This window comes from Leguminivora glycinivorella, chromosome 11, assembly GCF_023078275.1.
Source record: "Leguminivora glycinivorella isolate SPB_JAAS2020 chromosome 11, LegGlyc_1.1, whole genome shotgun sequence".
Lineage (NCBI taxonomy): Eukaryota > Metazoa > Arthropoda > Insecta > Lepidoptera > Tortricidae > Leguminivora > Leguminivora glycinivorella.
Genome location: NC_062981.1, coordinates 6,855,299 through 6,868,381, shown reverse-complemented (window position 1 = coordinate 6,868,381; position 13,083 = coordinate 6,855,299). Strand labels below are relative to the sequence as shown.

Genomic DNA, 13,083 nt, shown 5'->3' with positions numbered 1-13,083 from the left:
TTTCTCAAGGCTGATTCCAGAAAAAACGCCACACCTGACAAAGCTCAGACACAAATCAATTGTTCAATATTTTTTAATAAGCAGTTACACTGCTTCACATATAGGTACCATCTTGCGCTTCTGCAAAATAACAAATTATACTAGTTAATGAATAGGAAAATAATAACTTCTGTTAAATTATGAATTTTCGAACTAAGATTTTCTTTTATTAATTGTTCTTTTTGGTATTCAAATATTAAGTTGAATTTCGTTAACTTTTATGAATTGATACCAACATAACTTACTTTCAAACTATAGCAAATATTAACTAGCTATCTAATCTTCTAAACCATAGTCTACTCTAACTAGTAGTTACTCGTTTTTTGATTTGATTTTAATTTGGAATAGATTGTATCTTTGAAATGGAAAGACATTTATGTCATTTGGATTATATGTAAAAACAAACTTAATTGTTTTAACCCTTTGAATCGTGTGATCTACAGCTCAATCCTTTATCAACTATCGTGCAATATGACAGGTTTACGACGACGCGCCATAAATATATAATTATTATTAAAAATGACTTATATTTTTTACACATTATTTTAAAGTGACAAGGACCATAGTTTAAAATGCATTCTTGGTGTCAACTTTCGCATTAAAAGTTCCAAAAATTCCTTTTGTTAGAATCACATAAAATGAACTTTACAAAGTCCCGACGCACGACTCGATACATAAATAATTACAACAATACACACAACAAATTTGATTTTTTCATTGTTTTACACACTAACATCTCATTTTAAAGATAACTACATCGACATAAAGCGTGCATATTCATGTACATTTTTTGTTCAAACGTCCAATTTGTTTTGTCAGTTTTGATATGAAGGTGTCGTATCAAATATTTTGCCGCAGTTTTGCATATTTATTTTGCCCGCAACACACTTCACGATATACTCGTGTCAGACGTTAACATCGCAAACAAAATTGAAACAATCCAGAATGGTGTTGCGGACTTTGCTAGCACGATGTTGTGAACAACGTCTTACTAGTTTCAGTAGTAAATAATTTAATTAAAACGAGCAAGTAAATTAAATTTTCAGTATCAACAGAAAAACACTTATGCCACTGATCAGATATTTCCGATAAAAAATTATACTCTTTCCGTGTCAGCCTCACGCTTCCTCTCTCCACAACAAATAATCCTCAAACCTCTTTTCTTTTCAAACACATAGAAGTATACGAACAGTGGCATAGACATTGTAGACACAAAAAATCAAAGTGAATGAATTGAAAAAAAATTGCAATAGGCGCCTAAGATTGGATTCTACTATCTACAGTGCCCTAACAGTACAACTAATTTTCCATTGAAGAAATGATAATTATAACGCCTGAAGGTTCACAAACAAACGTGCTGCAGTGAAGACACATAAGAAACCAAAAACGTACGTTATCCCGTAGCTATAAGGTTGACATCGAGACTAGTGTGACATGTTTATGTTTTCTATTGACAAATTTAATGACAGATTAACCCCTGCCGACCTCTCTTGTTAATTAAACTCCAGATTGTGTGTGACGGATACGGGACACGTCCTAGGGGTTAAGTCCTGAAGGTAGACGCCGTCGCGCCGCAGAGAAGACACATTGAAACCAGAAATGTACCTCGTTGGGTAGCGATACGGTTGCCATGGCGACTAGTGACGTTTAGCCGTGGTTGACGTTGACGCCGGACTCGAGTTCGGAGGCGGGCGTCTCTGGCTCCTCGTCGTTGTAGATGTTCTCCGCCATCTGCCACACCTGCACAAATAACAATATTTAACTTTTTGTTCGCCATCATATAGACATATTGACGCTATCTATGGACACGGTAAGTCGAAAACTCACATCGGAGTTTTTAGAATTTCAAGGATTAACATACTATGTTCGTAACGTTCGTTCGTTAAAATATTGCTACCTACTATTCTGCAAACTAACTATGGTGTGTAGGTAAAAGTCGCAGTATGTTCAAAGTGATGTTCTGACTTCAAGCCAGTCACAAAAAAAAATTTTGATCTAAACCTAAGAAAAAAAAAAAAAGAGTTGAAAACACTACTGAAATAAAGCCATTCTCAAGCTCGCGGATCGGACGCAAGTGACATGCGACAAACAAGGTCTGTGGATCATTTCACAAAACTATAATAACTTACAAATTACAAGTAGAAGTCGACTTCTAATATGACAAGATAACATAAATAAATAAAATAAGATGAAAAAAGACGTATGCTTACGTCCAGTCTGCAGGTTAACTGGTAGCCGTGTGTCTCCTAAGTGTCAAAACCTAAACTCTAATCTTACCTGCATGATATTATCCTCGGAGACGGAGCAGATGACCCAGGGCTCATCGGGGTTCCATGAGAAGTCAGAGATCTTGACCGTGTGGCCGCCGTGGAGGTACAGCAGCTCCGGGGACCATTTTCAGCGTTATCCGCTGTCTGCTCCTCGCCGATCTTAGACAGGTCCCATACGAATGCTAAACGTCAGTTACGTCTAGCTGGCAGCCTAACATGTAGCCATTGTCTTCAAGCCTCTTAAGCTTACCTGCATGATATTGTCCTCGGAGACGGAGCAGATGACCCAGGGCTCATCGGGGTTCCATGAGAAGTCAGAGATCTTGACGGTGTGGCCGCCGTGGAGGTACAGCAGCTCCGGGGGACCATCTTCAGCGTTATCCGCTGTCTGCTCCTCGCCGATCTTAGACAGGTCCCATACGAATGCTAAACGTCAGTTACGTCCAGCCGGCAGCCTAACAGGTAGCCATTGTCTCCTAGCCTCTGAAGCTTACCTGCATGATATTATCCTCGGAGACGGAGCATATGACCCAGGGCTCATTGGGGTTCCATGAGAAGTCAGAGATCTTGGCGGTGTGGCCGCCGTGGATGAACAGCAGCTCCGGGGGACCGTCTTCAGCGTCGTCCGCTGTCTGCTCCTCGCCGATCTTAGACAAGTCCCATACGTGCAGTCTAGGGAATAAAACACTTTATTTAACAACGATTCTTTCCGGATGCCGATAAGCCGATCTCACTGCGTTATGGGAATGTTTGAGGGCAACTCTTCGTGTGCAGAACGTCATCATGAACTTAGTTGCTAATAAGTGTGCTGTAGCCGTGTGCGTTAGTTAACGGCTATGCGCACAAAGTACTACATATCAAACGACACTGAATAACCCTGCTGAATTGCAGAAAAGCTGCGTTTTAAAATACGGTATCTAGATGTCTACAGAGCGAGCTGCTCAGCTCGAATGGGTCGAAACTCGAGGAATTGTCGCCTATATTGAGATACCAAACTTTACTTGGCTGTTAAAGGGCTTCAACCACATAAAGATAACCATCTCATTACAACTTTTTCACGGCCTTTAGTGAACTTCAATCATACCTGCGATCAGTGCCGCTGGAGGCGAGGATGGTCTCGTTGTGAGGCGACCACTGCACTTGGAAGATCTCATCCTTGTGAGATTCGAACGAGTGGAGCTTGAGTTTCAGGTTACGAAGGTCCCACAACGCCACCTGCAGACAAACAAGCACAAAGTTGTGATATTGGCTGCACGAACCACGAAGTTGATGGTGGGATAAAAAGTAGCACTGTCAATGCATAATAAGAATGAATGAAGGAATACTGGAATAGGTACTAATGGGTTAGGAAATATGACAATACTAGCTTTTGCCCGCGGCTTCGCTCGCATTATTGCGGAATGTACCATACAAACTTCCACCCCCCTCATTTTAGGGAAGTAGGAGGTTAGAAAGAGACAAAAAGTAGACTGTCACTCTCCATCCCTTCAACTATCTCAATCTCCACTTAACAAATCACGTCAACTCGTTTTGCCGTGAAAGACGGACAACCAAACGGACACACACACTTTCCCATTTATAATATTAGTATGGATGGATAACTTACCGTTTTGTCAGCGCTACCGGTGGCCAGGATGAACTCGGAGTAGGGGTTGAAGCTGAGGCAGTTCACCTCGGCCGTGTGCGCGTCCACCGTGTGCGAGGGCTTCGACGTGTTGTTGGATCTGCGACACGTGAGCTTGGTTAACATAAAGCTGCATACAAACATGGAGGGATTCGGCGAATATTCGTGACATCTCGCCTATCCATCATGAATGTTTGATGATAGGTGCACTATGGCTGTGACTCTTTGAAATGCAAATACCACATTATTAATTTCTTTATACGACTTTGGGGCTTGAAAATTAACTCCTGGGCTGTATGCCACATTTTACTAGCCTGGCTTAAAATAATGAATAAATAAATAATACTTGATTTTCGATCAGACATAAGTATAAATTGAAGCTAATAATGTAGTGAGTGAATGTTGATTTGCAAAATTATGAGGTTGGAAGTGAATATAGTTGTTAAATGAGAAGGCAATGATACTAATGATTATATGGCAATTTAAATAGGTATTAATCTACAACATGCAATGAAATAGACTACAAATCATTCAAACATTAAATATTATAACAGGTTCATGCAATTTCATCATATAAAACACTAGTTTATACGAGTAATTACTTTATAAACTTCACAACACACAAAGCAAATGAAATGTTGATGTAGTAAACTTGTTAAGAGAAAGCGTAGTAGACATTTATTATGTACATTTAAAAAGACTGTGACCGCGCCAAATGAATCAAGTAAAAGACTTTTCAAGCTGTTTCCACAGCATCAAATTTTCTCCACCAACGTGATTAGATGATCCAACATTCATTACAATAACCTGGTGTCCCAAATCATGAGTTTCTGGTCGTCGGCGACGGAGCCGAAGAGCGACTCGTGCAGCAGGTGCCAGGCCACGTCCTCCACGACGGCCGTGTGGCCGGTGAACACTGACTTGGCCTCGATCACGCGCCCCTCCTTGGGGGTGGCGTTGATGTCCCACAGGCAGATTGTGTGGTCGTCACTGCGGACAAACATACGCTATTTGTGTTGCGGTTTTCAAGAGATAACATTTTAAAATGTTTTAACCTATCCTTATAAGAGAAAGATCTTTTCGCCAGCCCGATAGATCTAGCCAAGTGCCACATGAATATTTTTTGCAATCTTTCAATCCGAAGACAATGTGTTGCATAATGCGGTCGCCAGATGATACTGCCATACTCAATGTGACTGCGTACGAGGCTATAATAAAGTAGCTTTTTGGTTTGTGACCTTGCCGTTTCTTATAATAAATCCTAACATGCCTGAGGCTTTTTTTATCATTGCGTTTCATATATTATGTGTTATACATTTTCTATGAAAACTTGAAGCATAATATTATCAAGAGGCCATATTTGCACACGTCTAATACTGCCATATATATCGTAACATATTGTAAAAGGATAAAAAGGGATAAGTTCGCCTTTGTACTTATAATAAGCTCTTTTTCCTGTGTGTTGTATTATTTTCTGGTACAATAAAGTGTTTTACTACTACTACTACTACTTGTATGTGTTGATAGTTATGCTCTATAACCAAAGACGATAATCATACCAAATATCAAGAAAACATCTTCCAATTCTATATGGAGGATATTCTGCAGTTAATAATAAAGTATGTAGAAATAGGTTTTGTAACTTACCTAGCAGAGAGAAGGTATCCATTAAGTATGGGGTTCCATGACAATCCATAGCCTTCTTTTTGGTGTCCGCGCAATCTGAAAGCACAAGTATACATTAGCCTCATCACTAATTAAAATCATAACAAACTGGTTTAGTATAATATAAAGAAACAAAACAAAAAAACATGAAATAAAACTATGGAAACGGATTTACGCGTATAATGAATTGTAAATTTCTATCGCGGTAACCGGAGACAATATTTAAAAAAAAAACATATTTACAAAACATTTCAATAAACAACCCATATTATTTTCCAATTATGTGTATTAACTCTATTCATTACAATCTTAAAAATAGGAAAATGCTTGGAATAGTACTAGTTCAATATAGATGCGCATGTGTGCGTGAACGATGACAGTCGTGCCTATAATTCGTCCAGTCAATATAGTGAATAAATAATGCTTGAAGAACTTAAAACAGTGTTAACGACGTGCAAAAACTTACAAGAAAATACAAGGTGCATATTGAAGAAGTTTGGCACATTCTGGTGAGCTGCATTTTACGTATTTCGACTCAAAATCTAAACCAAAACACAACGGCACTTTTGGAAAATCACTCACACAGAGAAACATTTCAAATTAACAGATTTTCTACTTAAATTATTAAATTAAACCACGGTATCCATCAGCTGGATTTGACGTTATAAAGAACGGACGCCTGACACTGACACATACCTGACATCTGTCATCTAAGTCACACTGACGTAAGGGTGCGTTCCGAAACCACACATTTTTTATACCGTCACCTGGATTTGACTAAAACAAGAACAGTTCGAAAACTTCACACCGATTCGAAACATATTATTACATAAAATACTAAAGCTTAAAATTTTGAGCCAAAATGTACTGTTTTGAGTGTAAACAACGAATTGAAAGAGGAGAACTTATACATTGCACTCGTTGCAAGGAAATTTACCATTACTCATGCTGTAATATAACTTCAGCATTTATAAGAGAGCATGGTGCTCAACTAAGACTGCATTGGAACTGCCCTTATTGTATAAATGCAACCCCTAAACAACGAAACGACGACACACCTATATCACCAGCAGGATTCAATAGAAATATAGGTCTTATGGAAGCATACGAAGAAAGTAATATGTCATGCGAGGACAGCGATATTCTAAATGACTATACAGGTAATACAATACTATCAACACCCCAACCAGCTCCTGCCCAGAGTCCACATACTGGCACTTCAGGCGCAGACTTGCCACCAGAAACAAAAATGAGCGAAAGAAGTACACAAACAGCAGAATTTGAAGAAATTAATGAAGGCTACCAGTCCCCAATATCAAATAACATGATACAACAAATTGGACGATTAATAGAATCTAAGCTAGTAAAAAACAACGCTAATATTTTAAATGACTTACAAACCTTGATTCAATCAGAAATACAAACGGCGCTGCATAATTTCAAACTAAATGTTATAGAAAAAAATAACAAGATTTTCTCCGAAGAACAGCAGAACTTCTCTAGGCAGTTAGAAAGTACCAATATTAAACTCCAGGCTCTAGAAAAGGAAAATCAAGAAATTAAGTCTCAGCTACAGCAGCTTCAGTCACGTATCGCAAAATTGTCAAATACACTGGTGCATGAACATGATGAAAGTAGTGTAGAACTAAGGAAAACCCCATTACCGGCATCACCAAAAATCACGGACGACAACTGTACAAAAATAAAAAGAAAACTTTGCATTATTAGCTCTAATAACTCTAATAAAATATTGTCGATTGCTGATATCTTGCCAGAAACATATGACATTTGCCACTACCTAACCCCAGGTGTTGGGATTAGGCACTTAACTAACAATTTAGATAAAAAACTCACTGGCTATACGATGAATGACTATTGTCTCATTTTCATAGGTGATTATGATTTCAAAACATCTCAAAACTATAATAGGGTGGTTGAATATATTAGAAATGAAATTATGAAATGTGATCACACAAATGTAATATTATGTGTACCAACTTTCAATTGTGGGCCATTCTCAAACATGTTTAATAGACGAGTAGAATTATTTAATAATTTACTGTACCTAGATGTGACGCAGTACGAATATGCTCATGTGTTAGATAGTAATCTCAATCTTAGTTACGATTCTCAAATGTTCTCAAAACACAATGGCAATATAAATAACCATGGGATGAAAATTATTTATTACGATATAGCAAAATATTTGGCAATATTACAACAAAACCAGACATTTTTTCGTTAATACCAGCTCTCAAATCCATCAAACTATAGGTACGGAACCAGACCAAAATGACGTGTCTCATAAAAACAAGGATTTACTATTGTACTTGAACAGCCTAGACAAGAAAGATCACTCATTAATGATACTGCATCAGAATATCGCGGGATTGATTAACAAAGCTGATACAGTCACCGTAGCAATAGAGCAATTTCAGGATTGTGGACACAGTCCCGAGGTGGCATGTTTTACAGAACATTTTATGCTAAAAGAAGAAAGTAAATTGTTTAATCTTAAAAATTATGTACTAGGTTCTATTTTTTCACGATCAAACCGTAGAGGCGGTGCAGCGATTTATCTAAAACGTGGAATTGCTTTTCAGGAATTAACTGAAATAAATGACCTTTCTGTAGAGGTTTACTTCGAATGTTGCGCAGTAGAATTGATTAACACAAATATTATAATTATGTGTGTATACAGAGTACCTAATTCTGATATATATACTTTCATCGAAAGATTGGAACTCGCCTTAACTAAATTGACAAATAATAAAAAAAATAAACAAGTTATAGTATGTGGCGACTTCAACATTAATACAATGAAAATAGACAAAACTGTTAACTTGTTTGAAAACACTCTCGCAAATTATAACCTAAAATTAAAAATAAAAAGTCCCACACGTCCGTGTAGTGGAACTTGTTTGGACAATTTTGCAGTCAACATACCGGAACAAAAACATGCTCTCTAGATTTGGGCTTGTCTGATCATAGTACCATAATCCTAAATTGCCCTTTGAAAAATAGATGCCTCCATTCGTTCTGGTACACAAACAAACGAGACTATTCAAGTGAAAATTTAGAAAAATTTAACAATTACCTCGTAAGCTTAAGCTTTGCGGATGTCTACAAAAATACCAATCCCAATGATGCATACAATAACTTTAAGGAATTGTTTACCCTTTTATACGACCAATGCTTTCCCTACAAACGAATCAAATTGACTTACAGAAACAAACCACGATGGATTTCAAAAGGTATCAAAATATCCTGTAAAAAAAAACGGGCCATGCTATGGAACTATAGATCCAATCCAAGCGCTTCCAATAAGGCAGAACTTCAGACATACTCTTCAAAACTAAAGAAGATAATCCAGCAAACACAAAAATTGCAAAATAATCGTCATATTCAAAGAGCAAATAACAAAAATCGTGCAGCATGGCAAATTATTAATAATAAACATGAAAACCAACCTATAGAAACAATACATGAAATTATGAATAAAAATAATGAAACTCTTACGGACCCTATCATCATTGCGAATGCTTTTAATGATTTCTACATAGGCAAGACTAATTCCGATCAAAACAGCCTGCCAAACACTGAGGAAAAATTACCTGCAAATATTCTCAACACAATATTTCTAAAACCTGTAACACCTATTGATATTGTTAGAATAATAAAAACACTAAAAAATACTAATAGCACTGGAATAGACGAGATTGCGACAAATGTGATAAAATATTGTGCTGAAGTAATATCGTATCCATTAGCATTTATTTGCAACCAAATGCTTGAAAAAGGTATATTTCCTGAGGAGTTAAAAATCGCGGTAGTGAAACCTCTATTCAAAAAAAATGAGAGAGAACTAATGGAAAATTACAGACCCATAGCTTTACTACCCATCTTCTCTAAAATAGCTGAAAAAGTGATTTATGATCGGATATATAATTTTCTAGAACGAGAACAAATACTTGTACAAGAACAAAACGGATTCCGGAAAAATAAATCAACGACCACAGCCATCTATGAATTGATAAAAACTGCCACTCATTATGTAGATAAAGGGGTACCTATCTGTGCAATATATATGGATCTATCAAAAGCATTCGATTTTGTCGACCATAACCGTTTGCTGAAAAAATTAGAGCGCTACGGTATCCGAGGTAACGCCCTAGATTTACTAAATTCATATTTAAGTAATAGAATGCAGTGTACTGAAATAAAGAGATTATGTCCTGATACACAAGAAGAAACTGCTTACTATTCTCAATTAAAACCTTTGATTCGTGGAGTTCCACAAGGGAGCATCCTAGGCCCGTTGCTCTTTTTAGTTTATATAAACGACCTGCCAAGATACATTGAACATCCTATGATACTATTCGCAGATGACAGCACAGTTTTAATTAAATCGAATGACCCAACTACATACGAATCAGATATAAATAACACACTTAAGACTATCATCGACTGGCTGGAAACGAACAAGCTAAAAATAAACATTGATAAAACTAAAATTATGCAATTCCATCAGTCAAAATCAAAATCAATAAAACTTGACGTAAAATATAATAATCACAAAGTAGAACACACAGACGTAACTAAATTTTTAGGTATTGACATAGACAATCACATGAACTGGAAAACACATACCTCAACATTGTGTAAACGAGTGAATAGTTTTATATTTGCCCTTAAAAGAATCGCTAAAATATCTGATCGAAAAACTGCTTTACTAGCCTATCATGGATATGTAGAATCAATACTTCGTTATGGCTTAATATTTTGGGGAAACTCTACAAACAAAAAACTAGTATTAGGTGCTCAAAAAAAATGTGTACGTGCCATCTGTGGACTAAAACAGACTGAAAGTTGTAAACTATATTTTAAGGATCTAAACATAATGTCATTAGCCAGCCTTTACGTTTATGAAATGTCAGTTTTTGTCAAATCAAACCCTGATTTGTTCCCACTAATATCAGAAAACTCTAGGAACAGGCGTTTCAAGTACAAAATTAACCCAATAGCTGGAAAAACTGCGCTTTTGCGAAACAGCATACTAGGTATGGCCTCTAAAGTATATAACCACTTACCAGAGCAGTTGAAAGAGTTACACCTTAATCTATTCAAAAGAAAATTAAAGGCTGAGCTCATTAATAAAACATATTACAGAATAGATACTTTTTTTAGCGATACTTTGTTAATGTAATTTTATTTAAGATAGTAAGTAATGAATAATGTAGGTAATACTAGGACATGGAAACTGCTCTTTAATAAATATGATTGAATGACATAATAATTATAAGTATCAATAGTAATATAATATACGCATGTACTAGAATAAGCAGGCTATGCCTACACCAATTTTCACATGCCTAACGGCCGAATGTATTAAGGCTCTGTATCTTCATTTGTAACATCTTATGTACCATATATTCTTGTGAATAAATGAAATCTAATCTAATCTAATATTTCATAGGTACACCATGTAGGCATGTACATACACATGAAAAACTACACATTCCTGAGGCCAGTGTGGAGGTACAAATTTTATAGTTGTATTTTTTTTTTTCTTAAAATCATTCAGTTTGATCATGTTACACTGTGCATCAGTATGAACAAATATGTGACGTTATCTGGGTAAAGGGACCTTATTGTCGATGGCGCTTACGTCCCGCGGCGTCGTATTTGTATACGGACATCGCTTATAACGCCGTAAGCGCCATCGACAATAAGTCCGTTTTCACATTATCCAATCCGATATCACATGTTGGAAGGATTTCAATGGAAAAAATCCAAGATGGCGCCTGTAATGTATGGGATATCAGTCTGACATCCGATATCGGATCGGATAATCTGAAAACGCACTAAGATCCCTTTACCTAGATAACATCACATATGACATCATCAAGATTCAAACAAATATTTACCTAAGATCTGGATGGCATTCTCCTGAAGGCTCAGGCTTGGAGGGGTGCTTAGTGTAGTCAAAAACCAGCACATCGGAGGATGGAGTCTTGGTGGCGATCACGCAGGGGTTCTGGGGCATGTAGCGAGCCCTGTTTACTTCACCCTCATGGTTGATCTTGATTTCTATGTCTATTTTACCTGATACTGAACCAAAGCCTCCAAATTCTGGAAAAGGAAGAATTAAAATACATATATTATAATTAATTCAGTTAAATAGACACAGAGATTTTAAAACATATGGTGCATTTGCTTTTAGTACAAATAGGCCTGGGCTTACAATGTAAGGGCCATATTCAGAATAGCAGTATATATTATGGGGGTTAAGAAAGGGACCAAGGGGGGGCTACAAGGTGACCGTGACTGAAAATTTGACACTGAAAATAAAAAAAATGTGAGGTAATTCTAAAGTGGAATATACAACCCAGAACAACTGCCACATGGCTCTAAAACTGTAAGAAAATGAACAATGGTGGGTTAATGAACATCTTAAATGATGACTTACCTCCTTTATCATTGTCATAGTGACTGGCATCAAACTGTGCATCTTCATTAGGGAGCTGAACACTAGCTATGAGGAGGTGGTTCTGTTCATCCGATGTGTGTGTACCAAGGATTAATCTGAAAAATATGGTTATTTACATTTTTTTACTACAAATACAAGATAAAATAGGATTTCACCACCAAATCCCTTGGAAGCATTCTGAGATCTGCGAATATTTTAGGGGGGAAAGTGAACAAAGGAATACTTATGTGTACAATAACCTTTAGTGTGATATCAGAACGTAAGTGAAGTAAAGTCACCTGTGCACCGAGTAGTCTTTGCCCTCCGGCCGGGTCACGTCCGGCAGCCACTGCGCGGTCAGCGACGGCCACTCTAGAGCGTGTGTCATCACCAGGTCGTACAGGAACGGTGTGTTCTTCTTCCAAATCTTGTACTCCTCGTTGATGACGCGCTCCTCCACCGCATCGTCGAACGTTTCTATGAACGAACATCAATTACACTCACATAAAGCACTTTCGATAACCAACAAATTGAAAGAAAGCTGTCAGACACAACGGCCACAAGAGCATCTCTGTATAATGAGTGCGTAGCAATTACCTCCGTCACCTTTATCTCCCATTTTACGATTATGGTCTTCTATTTTGCACTTTTAACTTACAGCAACGATTTTAACGCAATTTATTAGAAAATACCGGCCTCGCAAAGGCGCCAAACAACAATCCTTGGCATTGTTCTGTTCGGAAGACAGCACACAAACTTCCGGAGTCAGATGGCACTAAAACAGATTTTTAAAGTAATATTTTTAAATTACAATAGTAGAACAATAGTTAAAATTTTAAAAGTACTAATAATTATATTTAATCATATATTTTACTAATTATATTCATATGGACCTAGAAAAAATACAAGAGTAATGTAATGTGCATGACCGGAAACGCAACTTCACGTTTGTTGCCATTATAGAAAGGGTATATAAAATTAAACTTTTTTTTCCATACTAATCTCATTATGTTTTA

General features: G+C 37.0%; 1 protein-coding gene across 2 annotated transcripts; it reads right to left on the bottom strand.

Annotated features, from left to right (window-relative positions):
• Positions 1 to 262: 262 nt before the first annotated feature.
• Positions 263 to 12,825, bottom strand: LOC125230901 (chromatin assembly factor 1 p55 subunit). Of its 2 annotated transcripts, none has more exons than XM_048136179.1 (10): positions 12,665 to 12,825; positions 12,367 to 12,544; positions 12,068 to 12,183; positions 11,526 to 11,730; positions 5,581 to 5,655; positions 4,735 to 4,923; positions 3,916 to 4,033; positions 3,394 to 3,524; positions 2,804 to 2,981; positions 263 to 1,779 (listed from the first exon to the last, which is right to left on the bottom strand). In XM_048136179.1, exons 1-10 carry the CDS (start codon positions 12,684 to 12,686, stop codon positions 1,687 to 1,689), a joined length of 1,305 nt encoding a protein of 434 aa, XP_047992136.1. In that variant the 5' UTR covers positions 12,687 to 12,825; the 3' UTR covers positions 263 to 1,686. The 2 variants fall into 2 exon arrangements, with proteins under 2 accessions (XP_047992136.1, XP_047992137.1); XM_048136180.1 differs by having other exon boundaries at positions 4,741 to 4,923; positions 12,665 to 12,823.
• Positions 12,826 to 13,083: the final 258 nt, after the last annotated feature.

Coding starts and splice junctions, on each gene's coding strand:
- LOC125230901 (XM_048136179.1), bottom strand. CDS start 12,686: ATGGGAGATAAAGGTGACGGAG. Junction 12,545..12,664: donor GGGAGATAAAGGTGACGGAG/GTAATTGCTACG, acceptor GTTCGTTCATAG/AAACGTTCGACGATGCGGTG. Junction 12,184..12,366: donor AAAGACTACTCGGTGCACAG/GTGACTTTACTT, acceptor CATATTTTTCAG/ATTAATCCTTGGTACACACA.